Source organism: Podarcis liolepis (assembly GCF_965112155.1).
Source record: "Podarcis liolepis genome assembly, chromosome: 7".
Classification (NCBI taxonomy): Eukaryota; Metazoa; Chordata; class Lepidosauria; order Squamata; family Lacertidae; genus Podarcis; species Podarcis liolepis.
In genome coordinates, this window is record NC_139561.1 from 56,955,168 (window position 1) to 56,976,734 (window position 21,567).

The 21,567-nt window shown below is 47.7% G+C and overlaps 1 protein-coding gene across 4 annotated transcripts in view; it reads right to left on the bottom strand.

Annotated features, from left to right (window-relative positions):
- Window positions 1–1,475: 1,475 nt before the first annotated feature.
- WDR59 (WD repeat domain 59) overlaps window positions 1,476–21,567 on the bottom strand; it is a 44,451-nt gene continuing 24,359 nt past the window's right edge. For 2 of the 4 annotated variants that reach the window (XM_083515180.1, XM_083515178.1), the window contains 12 exons: window positions 19,968–20,124; window positions 18,621–18,690; window positions 17,843–17,996; window positions 15,655–15,711; window positions 9,017–9,153; window positions 7,823–7,904; window positions 7,371–7,483; window positions 5,647–5,785; window positions 5,476–5,548; window positions 4,847–4,970; window positions 3,280–3,422; window positions 1,476–2,866 (listed from right to left, as the gene is read on the bottom strand). In XM_083515180.1, the coding sequence (XP_083371306.1) occupies window positions 2,631–2,866; window positions 3,280–3,422; window positions 4,847–4,970; window positions 5,476–5,548; window positions 5,647–5,785; window positions 7,371–7,483; window positions 7,823–7,904; window positions 9,017–9,153; window positions 15,655–15,711; window positions 17,843–17,996; window positions 18,621–18,690; window positions 19,968–20,124 (1,485 nt within the window). In that variant the 3' untranslated portion in view covers window positions 1,476–2,630. The remainder of the gene's footprint in view (window positions 2,867–3,279; window positions 3,423–4,846; window positions 4,971–5,475; window positions 5,549–5,646; window positions 5,786–7,370; window positions 7,484–7,822; window positions 7,905–9,016; window positions 9,154–15,654; window positions 15,712–17,842; window positions 17,997–18,620; window positions 18,691–19,967; window positions 20,125–21,567) is intronic. The other 2 variants (XM_083515181.1, XM_083515179.1) reach the window with 1 other exon arrangement.

The window sequence follows — 21,567 nt, forward strand, 5'->3', positions numbered from 1 at the left end:
AATGGGGAGCAAGCATTTCTTTTTTGCTGCTGCCACCTGATGATGACAGGAACAGCTGACATTTGATGCAAAGCCCAGTAGCACACAGAAAAGGTACAGGGATCCCTGCTCCTCTCTGAGTTGTGTTGGGGGTTTCAAAGAAGTGTGAGAGACGTGCAACACACTCTTCTGGGTCTTGTCCAAAAAGAGGGCAAGGCAGTGACACACTGTCCCTTTGGATGAGGCCTGGAAACATGAGGCTCAGCAGAGGCAGCACAAATGCCTCCACAGAATGTCCTGCGAGGTTCAGTATCTGGTACCACCGACAGCGCAGCCCCCTACATGAGGACAGCCAAGAGAAAGCGCTGCATGCAGCCAAAATAAAGTCAGCACTTAAGGGAGGAGGGGGAGAGGGACACACTGCAAGAGCTCAGCCCAGGAGAAGACTGAGCCGCACAAATAATACAAATGAGGTTAAAAATGCTAACACCAAACTCTGGGTTTCTATACGGAACCCATTTTTAGGCTCCCGCCTGAGGTGATGCCAAGTCACAGGAAATATACTTTTCTACACACACAAATAGTAACTTGTCAATTTGGGAGCAGCAACGGACATGCACAGATCCAGCCTGCAAATTACTCAAAGCCAAACCATAGCTTCACACACAAACACAGGATCATATGGCCTTTGCTCCTCCTCTGGTCCTGCTGCTGTAAGCTGCTTTGGCTTTGCATGTAATCTGAAAACAGGCATCATGATTTGTCTTTTCTAGACCTGGGGGCCGGATGCGGCACAATCACCTTCTCAATCCGACCCGTGGACGGTCCAGGAATCAGCGTGTTTTTACATGAGTAGAATGTGTCCTTTTATTTAAAATGCATCTCTGGGTTATTTGTGGGGCATAGGGATTTGTTCATTTCCCCCCCCCCCAAAAAATATATATATTCTGGCCCCCCACAAGGTCTGAGGGACAATGGACCGGCCCCCTGCTGAAAAAGTTTGATGACCCCTGCTAGACAAACCATGACTTTCTCTGGAGACAAAACCACAAGCTAAGGTTCAAATGACGAAGAAAGCCAAACTGTGGCTTAGCTTACAGCGGGACTGGAGGAGCAAAGGAGCTGGCAGGCTCATGTGTTCATGCTAAGTGGTGGTTTGGCTTCATGTTTTGTGTGAACTGAGCCATGCATAGGAATGTAAAAGGCAGAGAGCACCTGTAAACTGCAACTGGCTGTTATTAGTTCTTGTCTAAAAGCCTTCCACAATCTTGGTTAAGCTGCATGATGATGTCACAGGCACCTAGCAAGAACATCAGGCCTGCCAAGGGCAAGTTGCCCTCTGCAGCCTAATTTACAATACTTTTTTAGCACAATGCCATGCATTTGGTAGCACAATAATAAAGGCAACACAGAGAAATCCACCACAAAGCAGACATATGAGCGTTCACTGAGTGCAAGATGACGACTTACAAGCAGTGAAGACAGAGCAAGACAGCTTTATAAAATGTTCTCATTTTATTACAGAATATACACAAATATACTTCCTGAACTACAAGGCTGGAAAAGAACCATGTAGGTAGTGTCCATGCACTAAGTTGGCTCAGCTAGCCTGACAGTCAAAGCCCCAGACAGCAGACAGAAGAACTCCACTCAGGCTCCCATTTCCATCCGCCAAGGAATCTGGGCACCTGCTGGCCGGAGGGGAGCCTCTTTCTTCGCCCTTCCCTTTGGGCTGGAATGCATTTTGGCAAGAAAAAATACTGACCTTTGAGTCCTGAAATCACTACTGCAAAGTCGGTGGCTGGTGCTGCTCCTTGCAGCTGTTCTTAGACGATCTTGGCCTAACAGAATCCACACCAGAATTGGCAGGCCATTGACTCCAGTCCTGCAACGGGTGGCAGGTCCTCAAGGAGTGCAAGAGGCGCAGCCAAGCAAAAAGGTCACTGAGGTAGGCCCAGAAGTAACAGCCTTTTATAAAACGAAAAGGAGGGGAAAGGGAGCGAATCAAACAGGCTATCCATCTCTGGAAATGAAGCCATGCCCAATTCTCAGATAGAGAAAGAGAAGAAATCCAGTGGAGAGCTTTCTGTTCGATGCTCACAGAAATGATTATGCTGCACTCTGTGCACAAGGGACTCTTCAGCCAACCCAGCCTCTTTGTGCATCTTCCCTCTTTCTCTCTCTGCTAACTTTGATACTTCTGTTTGTGTAGTACAGGGAGCTTCATGAGGGCAAGGAATGGTAGTTCAGGGGAAAATGGATCACAACACAGTTCCTGGTGTGCTGCAAATTTCTCAAGTATCCAGCAAATGCATTTGATTTGTTCCTCATCTCCAGACTGACTGCGAGGCCTGTAATCCCTCCATCCCTCTCCAATGATTGTCTTTTGCAAATAACAGACGCTTTCCCTGCACTTTAGGGAAGATACTCAGCTGAAACAGGAAGCCCTCCAGGAGCTTATGGGATGCTCATGGACCACAAGGCATCCCACCCAAACGTCTGCTGGCAGAGTGCTGCATCAACCCATCAGCAACTAAGACAACTGGCCACCCCTCCTGAAAGCAACATGGGAAGACATCAGCCTCTCTGCTTCCCAAGAGTGACCCAACAGAGACCACGTGTGAACAAAATCAGGCTCCAACGACGCTTGGTCAGAAAGTGCTCTCCAGCAAGCAGTGGCACCCACAGCCTGTGGGACACACTTCCTGAGTGCGGAACCACTCCATCATGTGGCTGGTGTGTCCTCCGTGCCCGCAAGTCAGGCAGAAGTTGGAAGAGCCTCGGACTGCCACGTGGCAGATGGCACACTGGAACGCAAAGCCCTTGCATAGGGCACACTGAACGCCACGCACTTCGCTGCGGCAGTGGCTGCAGTAGACTCCAAACTCTGCGAGGAGAGAAAGAAAGGAGAAGCAGTGGAGAAGTTATTGGAGGGGCTCTTGCAAGCAAGGCTGCACCTGCAGGGAAAAGGCTGTCATATGAGAAAGCTAGGATCTGGACACCAGCATGTTACTAACACCACCACTGTGGGCTCTTTGGTTTTACCTTCTTTTCTTTCTGCCAGAGGGCATCTCAAAAGAAGAAGCTAAAAAGCCCCCTCTGGCAAATATCGCATTAACCAAAGTAGAAAGACACTGCTCCCATGGATCAATTTTGTAGGAGGGAGAGAGGAAAGAGAGAGGCCTGAACTACCCAGTCCAAGGACAATTTCTGTGGGAAGGAAACCCAGGACCTTCTTGCACGCACAGCATCTACTTTTCCACTGAGTTCTACAGTTCCTCCATCGAGGTTTCCACTCACCAATCCCCTTGTGCGGGTCAGGGGGGCAAGAGACAAACTTGAGAACTTCCGCCCGCTTCTCTCGCAGGCCCCAGCGGTAAAGGATTTCTCCGTAGCACTTCTTAAAGTCATCAAACTGCTGGGTGTTGGCTGGGTCCAGAAGCCTGGAGAAAGATCACAGAGTCCTCATCTCCACATACAATGAAGTCAAAGGGCACCTGAGCGCCTTTGTCCCAGGCTAGCAAAGGCTGGCATTTACTCACAGTCACTGCATGATACCACCTCTGCACCTCTCTTCCCTTTGTCCCCGCCCTCCAAATAAAATTCAGATTGTGTGCTCTTAGGGGCAGGGACCTATCTGATTTTGTTTTGTGTTTATGTAGGTTTTTCTGTACGTTCCAAGTTATCTAGATGGGCTTTGCTTCATGCTGCTGCTTTTTATTCTTCTCAGTTTTGTATGTTTGTAGTATGCAGTATTATCCTAGTACAGTGGAACCTAGGTTTTCTATCATAATCCATTCCAGAAGACCGTTCAACTTCCAAAACATTCAAAAACCAAGGATCAAAGGGTGGTTGGCAAAATCAATTGAAAAAATGGGGAAACATGCCTTGGAAACCTTATTCAACTTCCGAGGCACGTTAAAAAACGGAAGCAATTACTTCTGGGTTTTCGGCGTTCTGGTTCTGAATTGTTCGGCTTCCGAGATGCTCGAAAGCTGAGGTTCTACTGTATGTGCCTCTGTAGGTCAAACAGTTAAGAAAAGTGGCTCACAAAGAATAAAACTTTCTAAAGTTGGGAGGAAGAGGCAGAGGAGAATGATTGAGCATGCATGTTCGTGTAAAGTAGAGAGTAACTTTTATCTTGGCAATAGTTTGCAGAAATATAAAATTGTAGAGCTGAATAATGTAATAGACACAGCATTCAAGGAGCACAGTGCTGGCCACCAGCTGTATCAGTGTGAAGGAGGAGAGCACCAGGGCTTTTCCTCCTCAGGTTTGGCAAGATCCCTCCAAAGAGAAAACTGTGCACAAACATCTCAGCATTTAAAACAGCCTTTCACAAGCTCATGGGTGTAGCCAGGGGGAGCCAGGGAGGCAGCTGCCCCCTCCCACACTCAATCAAAATCAATCGAAATCTGAGGTTCTGCTTCCCTAACAGAAGCCTGTCCCCCCCCCCAAAAAAAAAACAATCAGCTTGAGGAAGGATAACTTAAAACTTGAATAATATTGTTGGTGGGAGATTGGCATGGAAGATTTAAAAAGAAATGAAAACATGAGGACCTCAAAAATAAATGTGTGTGTTGATATTCCAGCTCCCTGGCAGACCAAAACGACCTGCTGGCTCAGCTGCACTCCACAGTTAAACCAAAAGCTAGCCTGAAGTTGCAAAGGTTCCCCACTTCCCACCCCTGCCTCAGCCTAACTGCACTCTAGGAGGAAACAGGAAACACTCAAAAAAATGGGAATGCAGAGCCAACGGGAATGCAGTTGATTTGAAGCTCAGTTCACCTCCCTTGTGAACTTTCAACCAAGGACACCAGAAAGCTTTCTGCCACCCTCCCTCCCACGCTTGATCACCCTTCTGTACCTTTTGTTCTTGTCATGCTGATCCTTCTCCCGATCCCGGTGGTCTGCGACTGCCAAGTTCCCAAAGCGGAAGTCGTCAGGTGAAGACTCGCCCCAGGCTGGTATGTGGTCCAATTCTTTGCTGGCTGCAGGAGGTCAAAGGGTGGATAGAAGACCTTACAAGATGGTGGCAGCTCACATAGGGCTGTGCTGGTGGAGATGGGAGTTTTGGACTAGGACCTAGGAGACCAGGGTTCGATCCCCATGCAGCCAAGAAGCTCACTAGGTCACTTTGGGCCAGTCACTGCCTCTCATTGTGAATTAAGGCCAAGTCGCCCAAGAGCTGGGCTTGGGTAGTCAATGGAAAGTGCTTTGCACAATTGTGTTCAATTGCCCTTTTGCAAGCAGATTTGCCAAGTGCAAAGCGACCACCCAAATTTATTTTTGATTTTAAAATCCCACTTGTAATGCAATCTGGGTTCTCAAAGTGGCTCACAATTATTAAGTCCCCAAAGTACAAAGGAAAAGACCCAGATATGAAAACCTAAGCTTTCTTTTAATTATCTGAACAAAGAGGGCTGGGAGGTGATCTTCCAAGATGCCAAAATCTCTTCCTACTGGATATTTCAGAACTGACAACAGTGCACCCACCTATGTTCCAGCTGCTGGTGCTGAGTCCAGGGTCTGACATGCTGGAACAGGAGCCAGAGGAGGTAAAGCTGGGCTGTTGGGAGAGAGACAAGAGGGAAGTTGCATCACCGGAAGAACCGACCTTGACTGGTCCTTTTGGGGAAAGCAGTCAGAGGCAGAGTCTACCCGTACATATCGGCTGTGGCTGGAGGAGCGTTGAGGAAAGAATCCCACAGGAATCAGGGCTCCCTGTGGCCTGGACTGGGCTTCAAAGACGCTGCACAGCATGGCCAGAGTCTGCACATCATGGAGCCGGCAATAGTGGGCCACCCTAGGAAGGGGAGGGGGAAAAAAGACTGGGTAGACCAAAGGCCACTCACACACACAAGGCTCAAAGCAGAGATGGGGGCCACCTGCCCCCAAAGAAAAAATAATTCAGATTTGGCAACCCAACGTCTTAGAGGAAATATCATGTAGATATAAACCATTATTTGCTTTGCCCTCAACAAAACCAAAGAGGAGGCAAACAAGTGAATCATAGAATCATAGAGTTGGAAGAGACCACAAGGGCCATCGAGTCCAACCCCCTGCCAAGCAGGAAACACCATCAGAGCACTCCTGACATATGGTTGTCAAGCCTCTGCTTAAAGACCTCCAAAGCAGGAGACTCCACCACACTCCTTGGCAGCAAATTCCACTGTCGAACAGCTCTTACTGTCAGGAAGTTCTTCCTAATGTTTAGGTGGAATCTTCTTTCTTGTAGTTTGGATCCATTGCTCCGTGTCCGCTTCTCTGGAGCAGCAGAAAACAACCTTTCTCCCTCCTCTATGTGACATCCTTTTATATATTTGAACATGGCTACAAGTGCTCCAAAGCAGAATTCCTGTTTAGCATTACCACCAGCAGGTTTGGGGATTTCACATTCTTCATACTTCCCAATGTTTCTTGGGTTTTTCTTTGTAGCAAAAAAAGGGGTCTTCACTTGTTTTTGCTTTCATTTGCAAAGGAAAAGGTGAGAGAACCAGGATGCTGAATTTTTGTGCCTGATTTCAGATTCACTTTGCAAAGTATACAAAGCTTGGACTAAAACAAAGACCAAAACCCCCACAAACACTGCCTGGCTGAGAGACACACCTTTTTTCCTCAAGTCTCTATGGTTTTATAGGTCACCATATTTGCAAAAGAAAATGGGCTGGGGAGCCTTGGGGAACATAAGCACCATCCAATGAGATCCTGGATGATCTACAATTTGAAAAGGAACACACTTGGTGCTTCAAGCAATAACAAAAAGCTAAGTAACTTTTGTGAGTATGTATTTTTAATTGAGAACAAAATATGACTGACAAGGGATACCACAGATGAAGGGATTGGGAACATGTGGCCCTCCCGAAGTGGTTGCACTACAACTCCCATCAGCCCCAGCCAGCATGGCCAATGATCACGGGTGATGGGAACTGGAGTCTCCCTGCATCTGGCAGACCACAGATTCCCCACCCAGCTGTGAGAGAGGATAATGAAGTGTTGCATGGCATAGCAAAATAACTTTCTCTCCCTCCCTCTGTCATAATAGGAGAACCGAGAGACATCCAACGAAACCAATTGCAAAAATATTCAGGGCAGACCGATAAGATTTATTTACACCATAACATAATACCTATGGAGTTACCTGCCCACAGCACATGTTAGGTAGGGCTGAGGGAGCTGCAGCGAAAGCAGAGATTACTGATGGCCTCAATGATCTCCAAACTGGGAGTGCAGAAACTGTTGACACCCACTACTATATGTGACCAACCACTCAACACCCAAGAGGCACCCAGAAAAAAAATAGGAAGAAAATAAAAGGCACTGTTTTGTTTAAGCCTTTGGGTCCTCGCCTCTTCCCCACCCTCCCCCCAATTCTTATTCCAGCTGCTTACAGAGAATCCAGGAGCTGGCGGCCGAATGGATGCTGGGCCCAGGGGGTCTCCAAGTCTGGGTCGGAGTTTGGGCCAAGGCAGAGATCAGTTGCTACTGTGGCCAGTGACCAGACCTGGAAAAGAAGGAGCAGATGATGGGCACACACACACATAGATGCCCATGCTGTGCAGTCCACAAAGCAAGCAGTAACACTGTAGGGAAGAGGTTGAAGGTTGTCTGCTGAAATCCATAGCTCCATGTTGCATGGATGGTGTAATTCCACCTATGGAAGAGAGGGGGCCACTAGAACAGGGATGGGGGAAAGAAGAAGACAAGTAGCTGAGCAACAAAGAAGAGAGTAAAAAGCTCAGGCTAGACCATTGGCCCACTCTCTGCTGCTCCCTAAGTCAAGATGCTCCCCAGACAATATTGCGAAGTGATGGGAGATGCCTCACTGGGCTAGCAAAAGTACCTGCAAGAGATCCTTGCGTCCCACAGTCAGGGCAGAGGCAGCGTTCTTCTGACAGGTCTCCTGGATGTCAGTCACGTTCAGTCTGAAGGACAAGAATAGCAGGTGATGCACAAGTGGGGGAGACATCACTCTCAAAGGCTTGGTCTGATTCTCCACATTTCATGTAAAGCAGGAGTGGGGAACCCTTTTCAGTCAGAGAATTGCATTCCCTCACAGGCAATCTTACTGGAATTGAAGGCTGGTGGTGGGTAAGGCCAGAGACAAAGATGGGCAGAGCAATGGGTGGAGCTTTTACCTGTGTGCTGTAGTCTATATTCCAGCCATGCAAAAGACAGAGGCTTCTGAAGCCCACTACCACCACCCAGCAAGCAAGAGGCATTTTAACAAATCAAAGACAGGTTCCAACCAGACACAAACACTGGAGGCCAGCTCTGCAGCTTCCCTTCCTCTTCTGTTGAGACCATTGGGGTGGGGGGATGACTGTTGGCAGACAACTTGGGCAGTGGCTAGTTACTGAATCTCCCTTCCTTTCTGCCCAGGACAGGTGGAGACACAGCACTCAGGGCACCTCAGCCCTCTGTTGCCATTTCCTAGCTTGGAAACACAGCAGGGTGCAAAGCAGTCACTAGGCTCTAAGATCTCTCTGCAGAGTGACAGAGAAGGAAAAGCCAGAAGCTGCATACAAGGCTGCCTCTCCCCTCCCCTCCCCACCCCACCCCGAGCTATACAGTAGTATAGCTGGAAAGCTGGAAGGAGTGAACTCCACTGCACTGTCTCCAGAACACAGCATTCCTTGAATGGAAGACTGAGCTCTGCAAGTGGGTTCAGGGTTCCTGCTTTCCCCCTTCCAGGAAGAGAAGGCCCAACAGCCTGAATCACAGCCAGGAGCTCTTTAAGGCTAAAAGAGAGAATGTGGATTTGCCTGGTCAGCTGGGGGCAACCTAGCTCACCACAGACAACCAAGCAAGTGGCTATTTGCATGCCCACAAAATGCGGGGGGGGGGGTAGGGGTGGAGGAAGGGATTCAGGATTGTAGGCGGCCCAGGGACCGACTTTCTGCCCTGATAGGGTGAAGGCCTGCAACAGAAAGTGCAGAATAGGATCACAGGCTGAGTTCTTAGCCTGTCCCCCAGAACAGTACCCAAGACTGAGTTGCCACACAGAGTTTCTTGCACATGTGGCCCAGGTACTCACATGTACATCTCCCCTAGTAATTTGTGGACAGGAAGCAGGCAAGAGACATCCTGAATTATCACTTTCCCGGCAGCTTTGATGGGCCGGTTGGCAGCATCTGTCCCCTCTCGCTTGCTGCTCTTCCATCTCCTGGATTTCTGCAGTAGACAGAGCAGCATTTTAAAAGCAGTGATGAGGGAGAAAGACTGCAGACTGAGGGCAGGCAGGGAAGCTTTGGAAGGAGAATATTCAGCCCACAGCCCTGGAAGCTCTGCCTTAGGACCAACCAAGCAAACAGGAGCAGCTAATACACAGGGAGACTCGATAAAAGACAGTCAAGACAGCAGCAAGAACAAAAGGAAGGAAGGTCTGTCGAGTTCAGTGCGCAAAGCCTAGAGAAGAGGCAGCTAAAGCAGGAAGCTGCCTTATGGAGAGTCAGGCTCTTCATTGATCTGGCTAATGTGACCAGGCAGAAGCTCTCCTGCGTTTCAGACAGAGAACTCCTCCAGCCCTACCAGAAGATGCTAGGGATTGAATCTGGGACCTTTTGCAGGCAAAGCAGATGCTCTACCACAGAAGTAACAAGCTAATCCTTGTATAACCTTGGTGGAAAAGGCATAGTCCCAGCCACCAATCTGACTGTAGAAGGTATGTTCCATGTGGCATATGGAGAGTGAAAGTAAGAAAGATTTCGAAAAAGGAGACCTTCCTAGAATCCAAGTGGTTGTGGCCACATGAGCAGGCAGGGTGTGCTGGTGCATGGCCAGCCTGGCACGAAAGCAGCCTCTGCCAATCTGGTGCCCTTCAGAAATACAGCTCCCAACACAGCTGTGCTTCATGATAGCTGGAGGGAATGAGCCTGGCAGAGGCCACACAGCAGGAAACACTGTACCAGGAGGACAGGCAACGTTCACTTTCAAAACAAGAGCATGGGCTGCAAGCAAATTAGCCGTGCCCTGTGCTTACAGCCACGAAGACTGTCTCAAGTCCACGGTTTCACTCATTCCTTTGGCCACGTTTTCCCATTTAGTTCTTAGATTTGCTTCTAGCTGCCTACTGGGTGAAGGGGAAGGGAGACACATGCAGAGTCGGGAAAGATGGAAGCTATGAGGTGCCAGCAGCCATGCAGGTCATTGGGCTTTCACTGCATCCACAAGAGCTGGAGGCTTCTCTGGGTCTCCGAGTCTCATGTACACCAGTTTATATGTGTCAATGATGCTAAAGCAGCTGGTAACTAATCTGCAAGATGTTATCAATAAATGCCTTATAGGGGTATGCATGGATCCCATTCCCAATCCAAGTTCATTCTCAGAGGGACTTTGGCTGAAAAGGTCCAGGCAACACTGATCAAGCTGTGCTTACTGCATGTGATCAAGCCATTAACGTCCAAGGTGGTGACTTGGTGCATCTCTCACAGAATAAAACGACACATGACCTAATAGAGGGAATTCCTGCCTCCCACCCCTCCTCCCGTGCAAGCCCCTGTTGCAGATGCAATAATACGTGCAAATACACAAAAGCACAATTCCCTTGAAGTTCCCCTATTTGCACGAATCATTAACATCCAAAGCTGTTTGTCGGAGCAAAACAGAATTTATAGGGGGGAAATGTGTAGGGAGGGAGGTGGGTGGGTGCACAGAGGAATGCACAAAGCCAGTTATGGTTCATGCACCTCTCACCAGCTATTTAAAAAGCTGTGAGTTAGAAGAACATCTGGGATTTGAAGCCTGAAGGAGAGACCACAACCCTGAGAAAGCGAACCCTGAGAAAGTGAACACTCAAGAGACAAACTCTGCACTGGCACAGCGACACATCTGCAGAGGAAGCTTCCCACCCTGAGCGGCCAGAGGCCCAGGGGGCTCTATGATCTCAGAGGGGGAAAGTCAAGCAAAGTCATACTGGTGCCTCGTGGGGGGCACAAATTCTTTCTCATACAGACTATACAGCCTGCAATTCCACACATTCACTTTGGAGACAAAAATCGAGGATTAGTACAAACTGGGAATGAGAGACTTGGAGATCATGCTGAACAGGGAGTCCCCCAGGCCACTTTGCTCAGACAGAAGCAAACACAAAGGCCTGTGTGTACTCTATACTAAAGAGAGAAAGAAAAACAGGGTTCTGCAACTTATTCCAAACTAGGCAAATTTCACACATAAAGACTGGTTGTTTTCAGTCATTTTATTCTGAAGTCTGCCTGTCCCCTTCTCTTGCACTTGGGTGTCAGAGATTCCACAGGGCACAATCTCAAATATGTCTCCACAGACATAAGGGAGAGGAAAAATGTATGCTTAATATGAGGGTCAAACTAGATGTGACTTTCAGAACTTTCTTGAACTACATGCTAATGACTAACCACATCAGCTGCAAGTGTCCTGGTCTGGCTTAGCTGTTACTGGTGATGTAACACTGGTACCCCATCCCCACAGAGCACCCTGTTTTCAACATTGCTTGGAGGCTACTATGCTGTAACCAGCTGCCCTGAGACACAAAGATAGGCTGCTTACACCTCCAATTTCATTATGAACTGCAAAGCAATCAAATGGAATCCAGATCAGCATTTGCGTAAGCCCTCCAGGTGTTTTGGACTGCAACTCCCTTCAGCCGTGAGCAACATACTGATGGGAGTTGCAGTTCAAAGCACCTGGATGGCACCGGCTTGGCAAGATACACACCCAGTGACTTGATAGAGCAAAAGAGCCACAGAGGGAATGAAAAGGCCAAGCAACCTCCTCAACTTCTAAGCATCAGGAAGAGGGATGTCATGGGATGGGGATGGAAGCGGCAACTGCACTCAACGAGCTCACAACGAGCTGATGGTCTGCACCAGCACACGGGAAGGAAGAGAGGAGCCATGGCTACTGGTTATGGATATATAGACATGAAGCAAGCCCAAGAATAAGCCACCAACCACTTTGTAGCAACCGCTGGGATATTTGCACAATCAGCAGGGTGTGGGGCTATGAAATCTTTCCACCCTCTGGTGACTCGTTTACACTTCCCTTTAGCAGCACATTAGATGGATGAAGCCTCAGCTGATACGTCAAGGGGTCAAGAATTCAAAAGCAACTTTTCACTAAGAATCTGCACTGCACCCATATTATGTCAAATAATGTTAGCTCACCCCTAAATCAAACTGGTCTGCGAAGGGAGGGCAGAGTCAGTTAAAGAGACTGAGGTCCCACAATACTCTGCTTTCTCCGTGCCAGTATCCAAAGCAAAGCCCTGATCACCTACAGTCAGTAAACAAGAGATACAAGACACAGCAATCAATCAGGATGGCTGGTTGGTTATCGCATTCTGGCTACTAGGAATACAGATATCATTTGCCCTGATCTGCTGCTTAGAAGTTGTGTGTGCGCACGCATGCACACAATTTTTTTTTTTGTTTTCTTCTCCCTCAACACAATGCAATGGAGCTTTATGACACAACCATTGCCATGCAAATAACTTAGCAGCATCACCGATTAGTAATTCTCATCACTTCTTAAAAATAAGGTGCACAAATTGCCACCTGGCACAACATTTTGCTCCATGGCAGAGCTGGAACTTGGAGCTACTTATTCAGGTCTGCAGGTTTAGGCCTAAGTCCACACATTCAGCAAGAATTAAGTGGTGAAGTAGACTATACTACATCAGGTATCTCAGGCTGCATCTCAAGTTTCAGACACATAGGTGAGAGCCAGGGAATCTATGGACCTATGTTGCTGAACTACAATTTCCACCATTCCCAGCCACTGACCATGCTGGCTGGAGCTGATGGGAACTGGAGTGCAACAACATCTAGAGGGCCAAAGGCTCCCCATCACTGGTGCAGATGAAGATATAGACCTCAAAGAGGCACTACTATCACTTGAATCACGCTAACCTTGTACTATGAATGTGCTCTGGATGCATGCAATGTGTGTTTGGGGAATGGGGTGGGATACCACACTGCTTCCCTTAATGCCCCCCACCCCGGGGCTGATATGAAACAGTAGCCCCCGCAGGTGCTACTGGGCAAGAAAAGACTCTCCTCCTGCCAGCTCTCTGCTACCACCACCAAAGCCCATTGCCTGATGCAGAAGGAGAGACTGGTAGGGGATCCATTCCTTTTTAAAAAAATATAATTTTATTAAGACTTTTCAGCATACAATAAAAACAGAAACAAAACAAAGAAGCAAGCTGACAGAGAGATAAGAATAATAACAGAGTGTACGTGTGTGTGTAAGTGTGACTTCAAACTATTCATCTTTCAGTTGTGTCAACAAAAATTCCTCATAATAATCCAGTGTTCAATCCAGAGTAATGTCCAGTTATTCCTTCCTCTGCTAGCTGATGTTTTCCTGATATTAAATCCAGGCACCGCAGATTCGTTCCTTTTCCTTCCCATCCAATAATTCCAAAAGTTTGTCCAGTTATTATAAGTAAGCCTTAATCTTCCTCTAGTCCAATCTCAAACTTTACCTCCAGACTTAAAAAAAAATTCAGTCCTTATTCTGTATATAATAAGACAATATTCATAATTTATTAAAAAATATGTCCCTCAATGTCTTTGCTGCCCAGGCCTGCCAACTCTATGGGGCTGAGGCCTCTACAGCTCCCCACCTCAATGTCTGCTGGAATGGGACTCAGCCCCCTCCCCACAGGAGACCTGGTGGGATGTCACCCCCCAATGTTGGTTGCAACTTAGCTGCTGCCACCTTGCTTAGAGTACTGGTAAGGATGGCACTAGCAGCATAGACTTGGGAAGGCGAAATACTTGCTTTGACTTGATAGGTCTACTGGCGAGTCTAACTGCTGACTCAGCCTTATGCTACACTTGTGAGTATTATCAGGGCTTGCTAACAAATTATGTAGACATTAATTCACAGCCCCTAAAGATGTATCCATATCTTCCTATTCCATTTCCTGTGGCCATGGGCTTCCATCTTTGTTATTTAAGGAAAAAAAATGATTTCCCGCTTCCTGTATTTCCATCCTTTTTTCAAAAGTATTGCAGGAGGCATTGTCAACTTTTCCCCCGCAGATGATTTCAAATTGTACACAGAGTCCTCCTTCCATGAATTCCATCTCCTTCTTCAACATCATAGCTCCAGCATTACATTGTTCCACTCTTTCCAGCACTGATACTACTGCAAGAGGCTTAGTGGCTTTTTCCCCCAAAGGAGAACTCATTCCTCATACATGATGGCAATGGTAGCTTGGATGAAGGACTTCATAGAGAGGTGGGGTGGGGATTCTGGAAAGAACACCCTCTCCTCAGACTTACTTACCTTACAGCTCTTCACCCCAACCACTGTTGCACAGGGGGAAAGCATATTTCAGGCTCAGGCAAGCTGAATGAAATGCTCTGTAGAAATTATGTAAATTAGGGAAGCTCACCTATTTTGTAGAGTTTGCTCTCCCAAGGAGGGGCAGGGATCTAGAGGGAACCCAAGTCCCATCCTCAGAGGACCAAAGATCTGAACAGCCACATGGATTGCAATCCACATGGATTGCACCACATGGATTGCACCAGAAATTTCCAATGAATCTTTCACAAAATTATTATCATAGAAATGAAGAGCGAGCATAACAACTGGCATTCCTATTAATGCTATCGGTGGTTCAAAGGGCTTCACGTATGCAAGCACATGATAATTCTTGCAACCACGCCGAAAGGTAGGTCAGTATTGTTATTATCCTTGTCTTGCAGATGTGGGGCAGAGACCAGGAGGCCGGCCACACACTTGCCTAAGGCTTTCCTAGTGAGTTCATGGCACAAACAAGATCTGAAACAGGGGATTGCTTGGCCTCTTAAACACCCTTAACAGCTCTGGACTTGCCAGGGACAACATTCTTAAGAAGCTTGTTTCTACAGCCTAGACCACATACTGCATGGAAAAAAGGAAGCTCCCCACCCAACATCCCTGTCAGAGAGCCTATTCATAGGCTACTCCAATCCAATGCAGGAATCACAACTAAAGAATCCCTGAGAGATGGCCATCCATCTGTTTAAAAACTTCCAATGGAGGACAGTTCATGACCTTCTGAGGTAATCCATTCCACTGTCAAACAGCTCTTACTCACAGAAAGTTCTTCTTTATGTTGAGACAGAATCTACTTCCTTGAAATTTGAATCCACTGGTTCAGGTCCTCCCCTCTGAAGCAGCAGAAAACAAGCTCACTCCATTCTCCATGTGACAGCCCTTCAGATATTTGAAGATGGCTATAATATCACCTCTCAATCTTCTCTTCAACAGGCTAAATATCCATAACTCCCTCAACCACTCCTCATAAGGCCTGGTTTCCAAGCCCTTTATCGACTTGCTCGTCCTCCTCTACACAAACTCCAGCTTGTCAATATCCTTCTTAAACTGTGGTGCCCAGAATTGGTTACGGGACTCCAGGTGGGGTCTGACCAAGGCAGAGTATTATCTTGCTCCAATTAGCACCAAGCATTAAAAGCTATATAATCATCCTGGTTGTCCTAGAAAACACAACCGACTCTGGAGTACCACCTCACATAAGCACAGGATGCCTTCCCTCCCACTGCCCTGATTCCTCCACCCACCCAAGTCAGTTGTCCTCTCCAGCTACAGTCTGGGTTACGCAAAGCCAGGCAGGTGGCAGGTTATTCTTGGGCCCATGGGGAGCGGACAGTTAGTCAAGGGCAGCAGTAACACAGCAAACAGTACCGGGAAGTCGTTAATTGCTTGTATGGACCAACGCCGTCTGGCAGAGCAAGGCGATATCTGTGCATGAGAATGTTACGCCCAGGCGGGGAAGGAGGGAAGAAGGTGAGCCGTTGAGAGAAGGAGAAGAGGAAGAAAAGAACACAGAGCTGAGAAACTCATGAGCCAAGGGGCCTCGTGCTGCACCAAGGGCAGAGGCCAGCTGTGGACCAGTCAGAGATGTGCCATTCCAGGGCAGCCAAGGGCCTTCTTATTCTGATTCAGCACAGGAAAGATGGAAAGGTCTGCCCTCTAGAGGAGTGACACAGTACTATCTACTCTGAGAGCCAGCACCTCTCCCAAGGTGCAGACAAAAGACTGCAATCTGCCACTGCAGGGGCTGAACCTGTGGCCCTCTACATACAAAACATACTCATGACCACTTCCCACAAAAAAACACAACAGAAGCAAGTTTCCCCAAGATGTCATACGAATCCTCGCTGGTCGTCATATCAATCCTCTATTCCAGGGATAGGGAAACCTGTGGCACTCCAGATGTTACTGGACTCCCAACTCTCCCATCAGTCCAAGCCAGCATGGCTAACGGTCAAGGGAGATGGGAGCAGAAGTCCAACCACAGCTGGAGGGGCACAGGTTCCCCACCCCTGTTCTTCCTTCACTGCGGAAAGGGAAGTGTCTCACGCAACCAGCGCTGCTGACAGTGACACTGAGGTCAGAGGCCTTGAGTCCTCTGAGACACAGAGCAGTCAAATACACAGGCAGGAAGGTCCTGCTGGCTGCACCCCTCAGGTGGTTGTTTCCCTTTCCTTATCTGTTTTCCCCTGTGGCTAATTTAACCCACACAAATTCCTAGGAAATAATTAGCTGCTAAGAAAGGGAGCTCAGATGACCCCCATCAGTGCAATCTGTGACCCCCATCAGTGCGCAGCAAATGCTCAGCATCTAGATGTGAAGAGCCCTCAGCCTGTGCCAATCCCTCCACCTATCCAGGCTATCCATGGATAGCTTCTGGGGTGCTGGCATTTCACACACTGCTTCCCTACAATATTCTTCCCATGATTCAAATTAAATACTCAATTACTGACCCAAGAGCATAGGAATTTGCCACGGGAAAAGTCCTGTGCAACTGTGTTTTATTTCATCACTTTAAAACCACCCTGTCAGTTGGGCCTCCCAGTCCCTGTGCATTTCAATCCCCGAAAGGCCCCAAAATAGGCAGGACTAGATACAGCTTCAAGAGCAAAAGGCTCCTTCCAAAATGAGACCCCTGAAAACTCAGCCTTCAGGGAACCTGGCTGGCTCAAAGTGGCGCATGCCACGCTGGGGAGAGGGTCTCTATCCGCTGCATCAGGTTTTGCGAAGCTGCTAACTGCTGATAGCGCTGGGAAAGTTGAGCCTAGTGTGACCAGCTCAAAGAGCCCCAAGTCCCGATTCTAAGTGCATCAGCTCAGTTAAGTTTTTTTTAGCTCACTCTCAAGATTGTCATTTTAGGCCTCCGTACAGTATATGATGGTGTGGGGAACTCCTAGACTGCCAAGAAGGTAGTCACAGCTGTATCCTATGTGGTTTCATTAAAAAAGGGCCATTCAAGCTCTTCCAAAGTGGGCAGGAACTAGATGTGGTAAGTCTGCCCTGGGACACCTAACCAATTATCTCTGGCAAGTGGAGGTGCTCAGCATGAGCCAGTCAACAAGCCCAGCTCTCAAGTAAGCGGGGAGCCGGAGGCAACGTCGTAGCCTTTGCAACCCAGGAGTTTGGCAGATTTCCACGCTCCCTGATGGACCCCAGTGTGACCCAAGTGTAAAAAGCCTGCCCTCTTGTGCCACACAGTCAGTCCAGATTGCTTGCACACAAATCCACAGAGCTGTCAGGCACCCCTATAGAATTCTTGCATGGTCCACCCAAGGACCACTCAGAAGCATAAAAAACCTAGCAGCTGGACAAGTCCCTAATTGCAGATAGCTGGCCTTTTTCAGTAAGTGAAGGCATAATGCTAAGAAAGGAAGAATCAAGAGCATCCCAAAGAGAGCCAGCAGCACAGCTCATCCAAGGTGTCTCCTTGGGCTTCTATTACAGGACAGGTAAATCCTGCCCTCCACCCTGCAAGAGTGCTCTTAAGGGCAGTGATCTCCAACAAGCATAAATGGCTGGAAATGAGGCAGTGAGGAAGCTCCACAGACCACACACTTACCCTCTCCTTATAGTAGAAGGAACTGATGGAGACCTGCTCCTTCTCGTTGCGTGTAGGGCTCCCACCGTACAAGCGCAGGTTGCCAGGGGTCTCTGTACGGATCTTCATGGGAGTGATGAGGCCACTATGGTAGGCTGAGAGGGCCGACAGGGATCTGAACACAAGATACACATTCCTGAAAGCTAACAGTCAGTCCCATGCAGCATCACAGAAAGCAGGGATTGAGGCAAAGGGCACAGCAGAAGCATAGGAAACTGTCATAAACCGAGTCAGGCCATTGGTCTATCCCAGAGCTCACCAAAGGTTTATGGCACGTGGGCACATTTGCAAGCCTGAGAAACTATTATGGGAGCATCACACACACCACAACCTATTCTATACAACAGGATGTTTCTTTCAAGACTAAATTCTCAGCAGTGGAGGGGACCCTATGGACACCTGGGAAGGCCTCTGAGGGTGCATGTGTACCTATGGGCACCATGTTGGTGACCCCTGTTCTATCTAGCACAATACAGTCTACTCTGGGTGATAATGCTTTCCTAAAGTCCCAGGCACAAATTCTTCCTGGCCCTGGTACCCGAGAGCCCAAGGAATGAACCTGGGACCTTCTATAGGCAAAGCATATGTGTTTCTACGGAGTCATGGGTCATTCCAATAGCCAAAACTGAAACTCCGTCTCCCTCATTCAGAGAAGAGGAGGAGGAGCCTGGGCATTGCCATCAGCACACCTCTTGCTGCTGAGATGGCTTCCACAACAGTCAGCTACCCACGTACTTACCGGGGGGTTGGTTCTGTAGGGGAGACTGCACGGTGCATCGTCATAGGTCGTGTGAAGTACACCAAGTACCCTGTGAAGATGAGAGATCCTGCACTGAAGAACACAGCTTCCAAAGTAATAGTTGGTACCATTTCTATAGTTAGAAAGGATGGTTATTTAAGTGTCTTCCCACAGGAAGGCAGCTTTAATCAGGGCTGTGTCTATTCTGGCCAAGCACACAATGCAGTACTGCAAAGCCTAGGGTCAAGGCTAGATAGAATCTCACAAGGCCAGCCAAGATCTCCAATGGCCAGGGGCTTTGACCCCTTGCTGCACTTTTCCTTTCCCCCATATCTTGCAGACAGAATTAATCACACAGTTCAGGTAAAGGCACATCTGTCCAACCTGCAACTTCTATACTGGATGTCAAATGCATGGCTCATATTTATCCTAGGGACACATAGCAAGCCAAGCATTATCATGCTCCCACAACTGCTCAGAAATCAAAGGTGGGGGTGGGGGGAGGTTGCACTCTAGTCTAGAATGCTATCAAGAATTCCTGTCCACATGCAAAGATTCCACAGCTGACAAATGGGTAGGGAATTTGCTCCCTGAGCACAGAAGTCTGAATACCATTGCTCTAATTTGGGCTTTGTTCAGGGTTATTCTTAAACTGCTACCACTTTGCTAAAGATTAGGCAATTCTACCCATTTTCTGCTTATCTTTACAAGAAAGAACTGTTTTATAAGAATGCAGGTTTTACTCAGCAAATCTGAGGGGCAAATTTGTTAAGGGCTTAAAATCGGTGTTTGGTAGGATGCAACTCCTTTGGCCAGTGTAGCACCCAAGCCTTCCCTACTCCCTGACAAAATCATAAATCTTATTCTGTCTCAAACAGGTTTTCTTTTTTAAAAAAAAATACATAGAAATTTGCTCCCTTGCTATATACATAGATTAGTAAATAAACTGGAGGAAAGGGAACCTAATCCTGGAACTGGAAACCTAGAATATGCACTCAATTATTTTTATTTTTATTTTGCAAAGCTGCCAATTCTATTCCACTCCTGGAAACAAAGATTTTAAGACAAAAGATTTCTAGATGCACAGAATCATGTCAATTTGTTTGTAGGGTTGTCCGCAAACCTCGTGAATTGCCTCCTTCATTTTGAGGGCAGGTTTCCTGATGCTGCACCAACAGCACTGTAGCAACAGCTTGCTGTGCAGGCAAAGGGAAAGGGGGTGAGGGCACAGTGGTGTACCCTTGCCACACTCACTCACACCCTTCTCCTCTTGGATAAGATCCGAGCTGGGAGCCCTGACCATTTCCCTGCCCTTCTTTAGCTTCACATGCTCAAGAGTCTACCAACCTGCCCCACAAAACCTGGCTCCAGAGGTGCGTGGAAATGGGATGTTGGAATCCTGATAGGAGCCGTAAGCATTCGAGACCCTGGGGAATGTTGGCAAGGGCGGCGTGACGGAGTTTGGGAGTGCATAGGGGTTGCTGGAGGAGCTGTCCTCCTGGTTCTGAAACAGAAAACAGATTAAGAGTTGCATGCATGGAGCCCATCATCTTGACAACAGGGCTTTCGTCCTGAAACACCAACATGCCAATATGTCAGGGAGGGGGCATAGCTCTAAGCTAGAGCGCATGTGTTGCAGGCAGGCAGTCCCAGGTTCTATCTCTGGCAACCCCAGTTAAAGCTATCCCAGAAAGCTCCTCCTGTCTGACGCTCCAGAGGGCTGCTGCCAATTACAGGAAGCAAAATGGGGATGGATGGACACAGTATGACCTGGGATCAGGCACTTTCCTACATTACTGCGCAGGCCTGCAGGGTCAGCCATGTCCCCTTTTTAAACTTTCCCAGTTTGCCATGTTTAAAGCGAAGGAACATGGGAGTAGCATTATTACTCTACCTAAGGATAGTAGATTTATTAGGCAGAATTAAAAACAACCAATTAGACAAAACAGACTTTCAACCGGTGTTGAGTTCTCTCATATTATATATATATATACACATACACATACACATATATATATTATACTATCCTGCTGTTTAACTGCAACATTATGTATCACTGTTTCATATACATGTTCTTAAGAGTTCAATATAGTACCATTTTCATATTTTGGATCTTTTTGTCTTGCATGCACTGTTATCTAGGGACCCTTATCATTGTGTATTTTTAACTGCAAGGTACAACAGGGCTGCTATTCCCCCTGGCCTGCAATCATCCTACTCATGTGGGAATTGAGTGTCTTGTCACCACACACAGAAACTCAGCGCTAGTCAGCTTTCTGCTTTTAAAAGGAAAAAGCATAGAGCCAATGGAGAGGTGTCTCTTAGGACTGGAAGGCAGCAGAATGAACCCAGATACATCATTTGTTGTTGCCATTTTTTATTGTGGTCCGTAAGGAGGGTCTCTTCCTGAATCAGAAAGCATTTGCCACAGTGGTAGAAGAACAAGGCCAAAGAAGAACACTTTGTGGCCAACCAGGGCTTAGTTCTTAAGGCTTAAGGGCACTTCTAGATGGGGATTTCAAAGCACTTCCAAATCCCACAGCAGAGGTGCACAGAGGTGCTGTTCCTGGTATCCCAGTCCTCAGTCTGCCACAGAGCATGCAACTTGCATGACTGGTGCCTGGTTTATAGAAAGGAGACGAGGGCAGTGGAATATGCCCCCTTTGGGTTTGAGGAATATTTCCTGTCAGTGGAACAAAATGTTTTGCAATGCAGGAATCAGAACAATCATAAGATGAGAAACCTGCTACCCAGCCTCAGCAGCAACCCACATGCCAGTGACAAGGGCCAGCCAGCTTGAGAATCAGAGCCACCCCTCCCTGCGGATAGGCAAATTTTGGCACCTCTGTCCAATGTGGTTTCTATGCTTCTGCTTTAGCAGTACAATGCTAAAAACTGAAAGCATGCAAAGCTACTATGGAAAAGTTTTAAAATCTGTTGTAAAGCA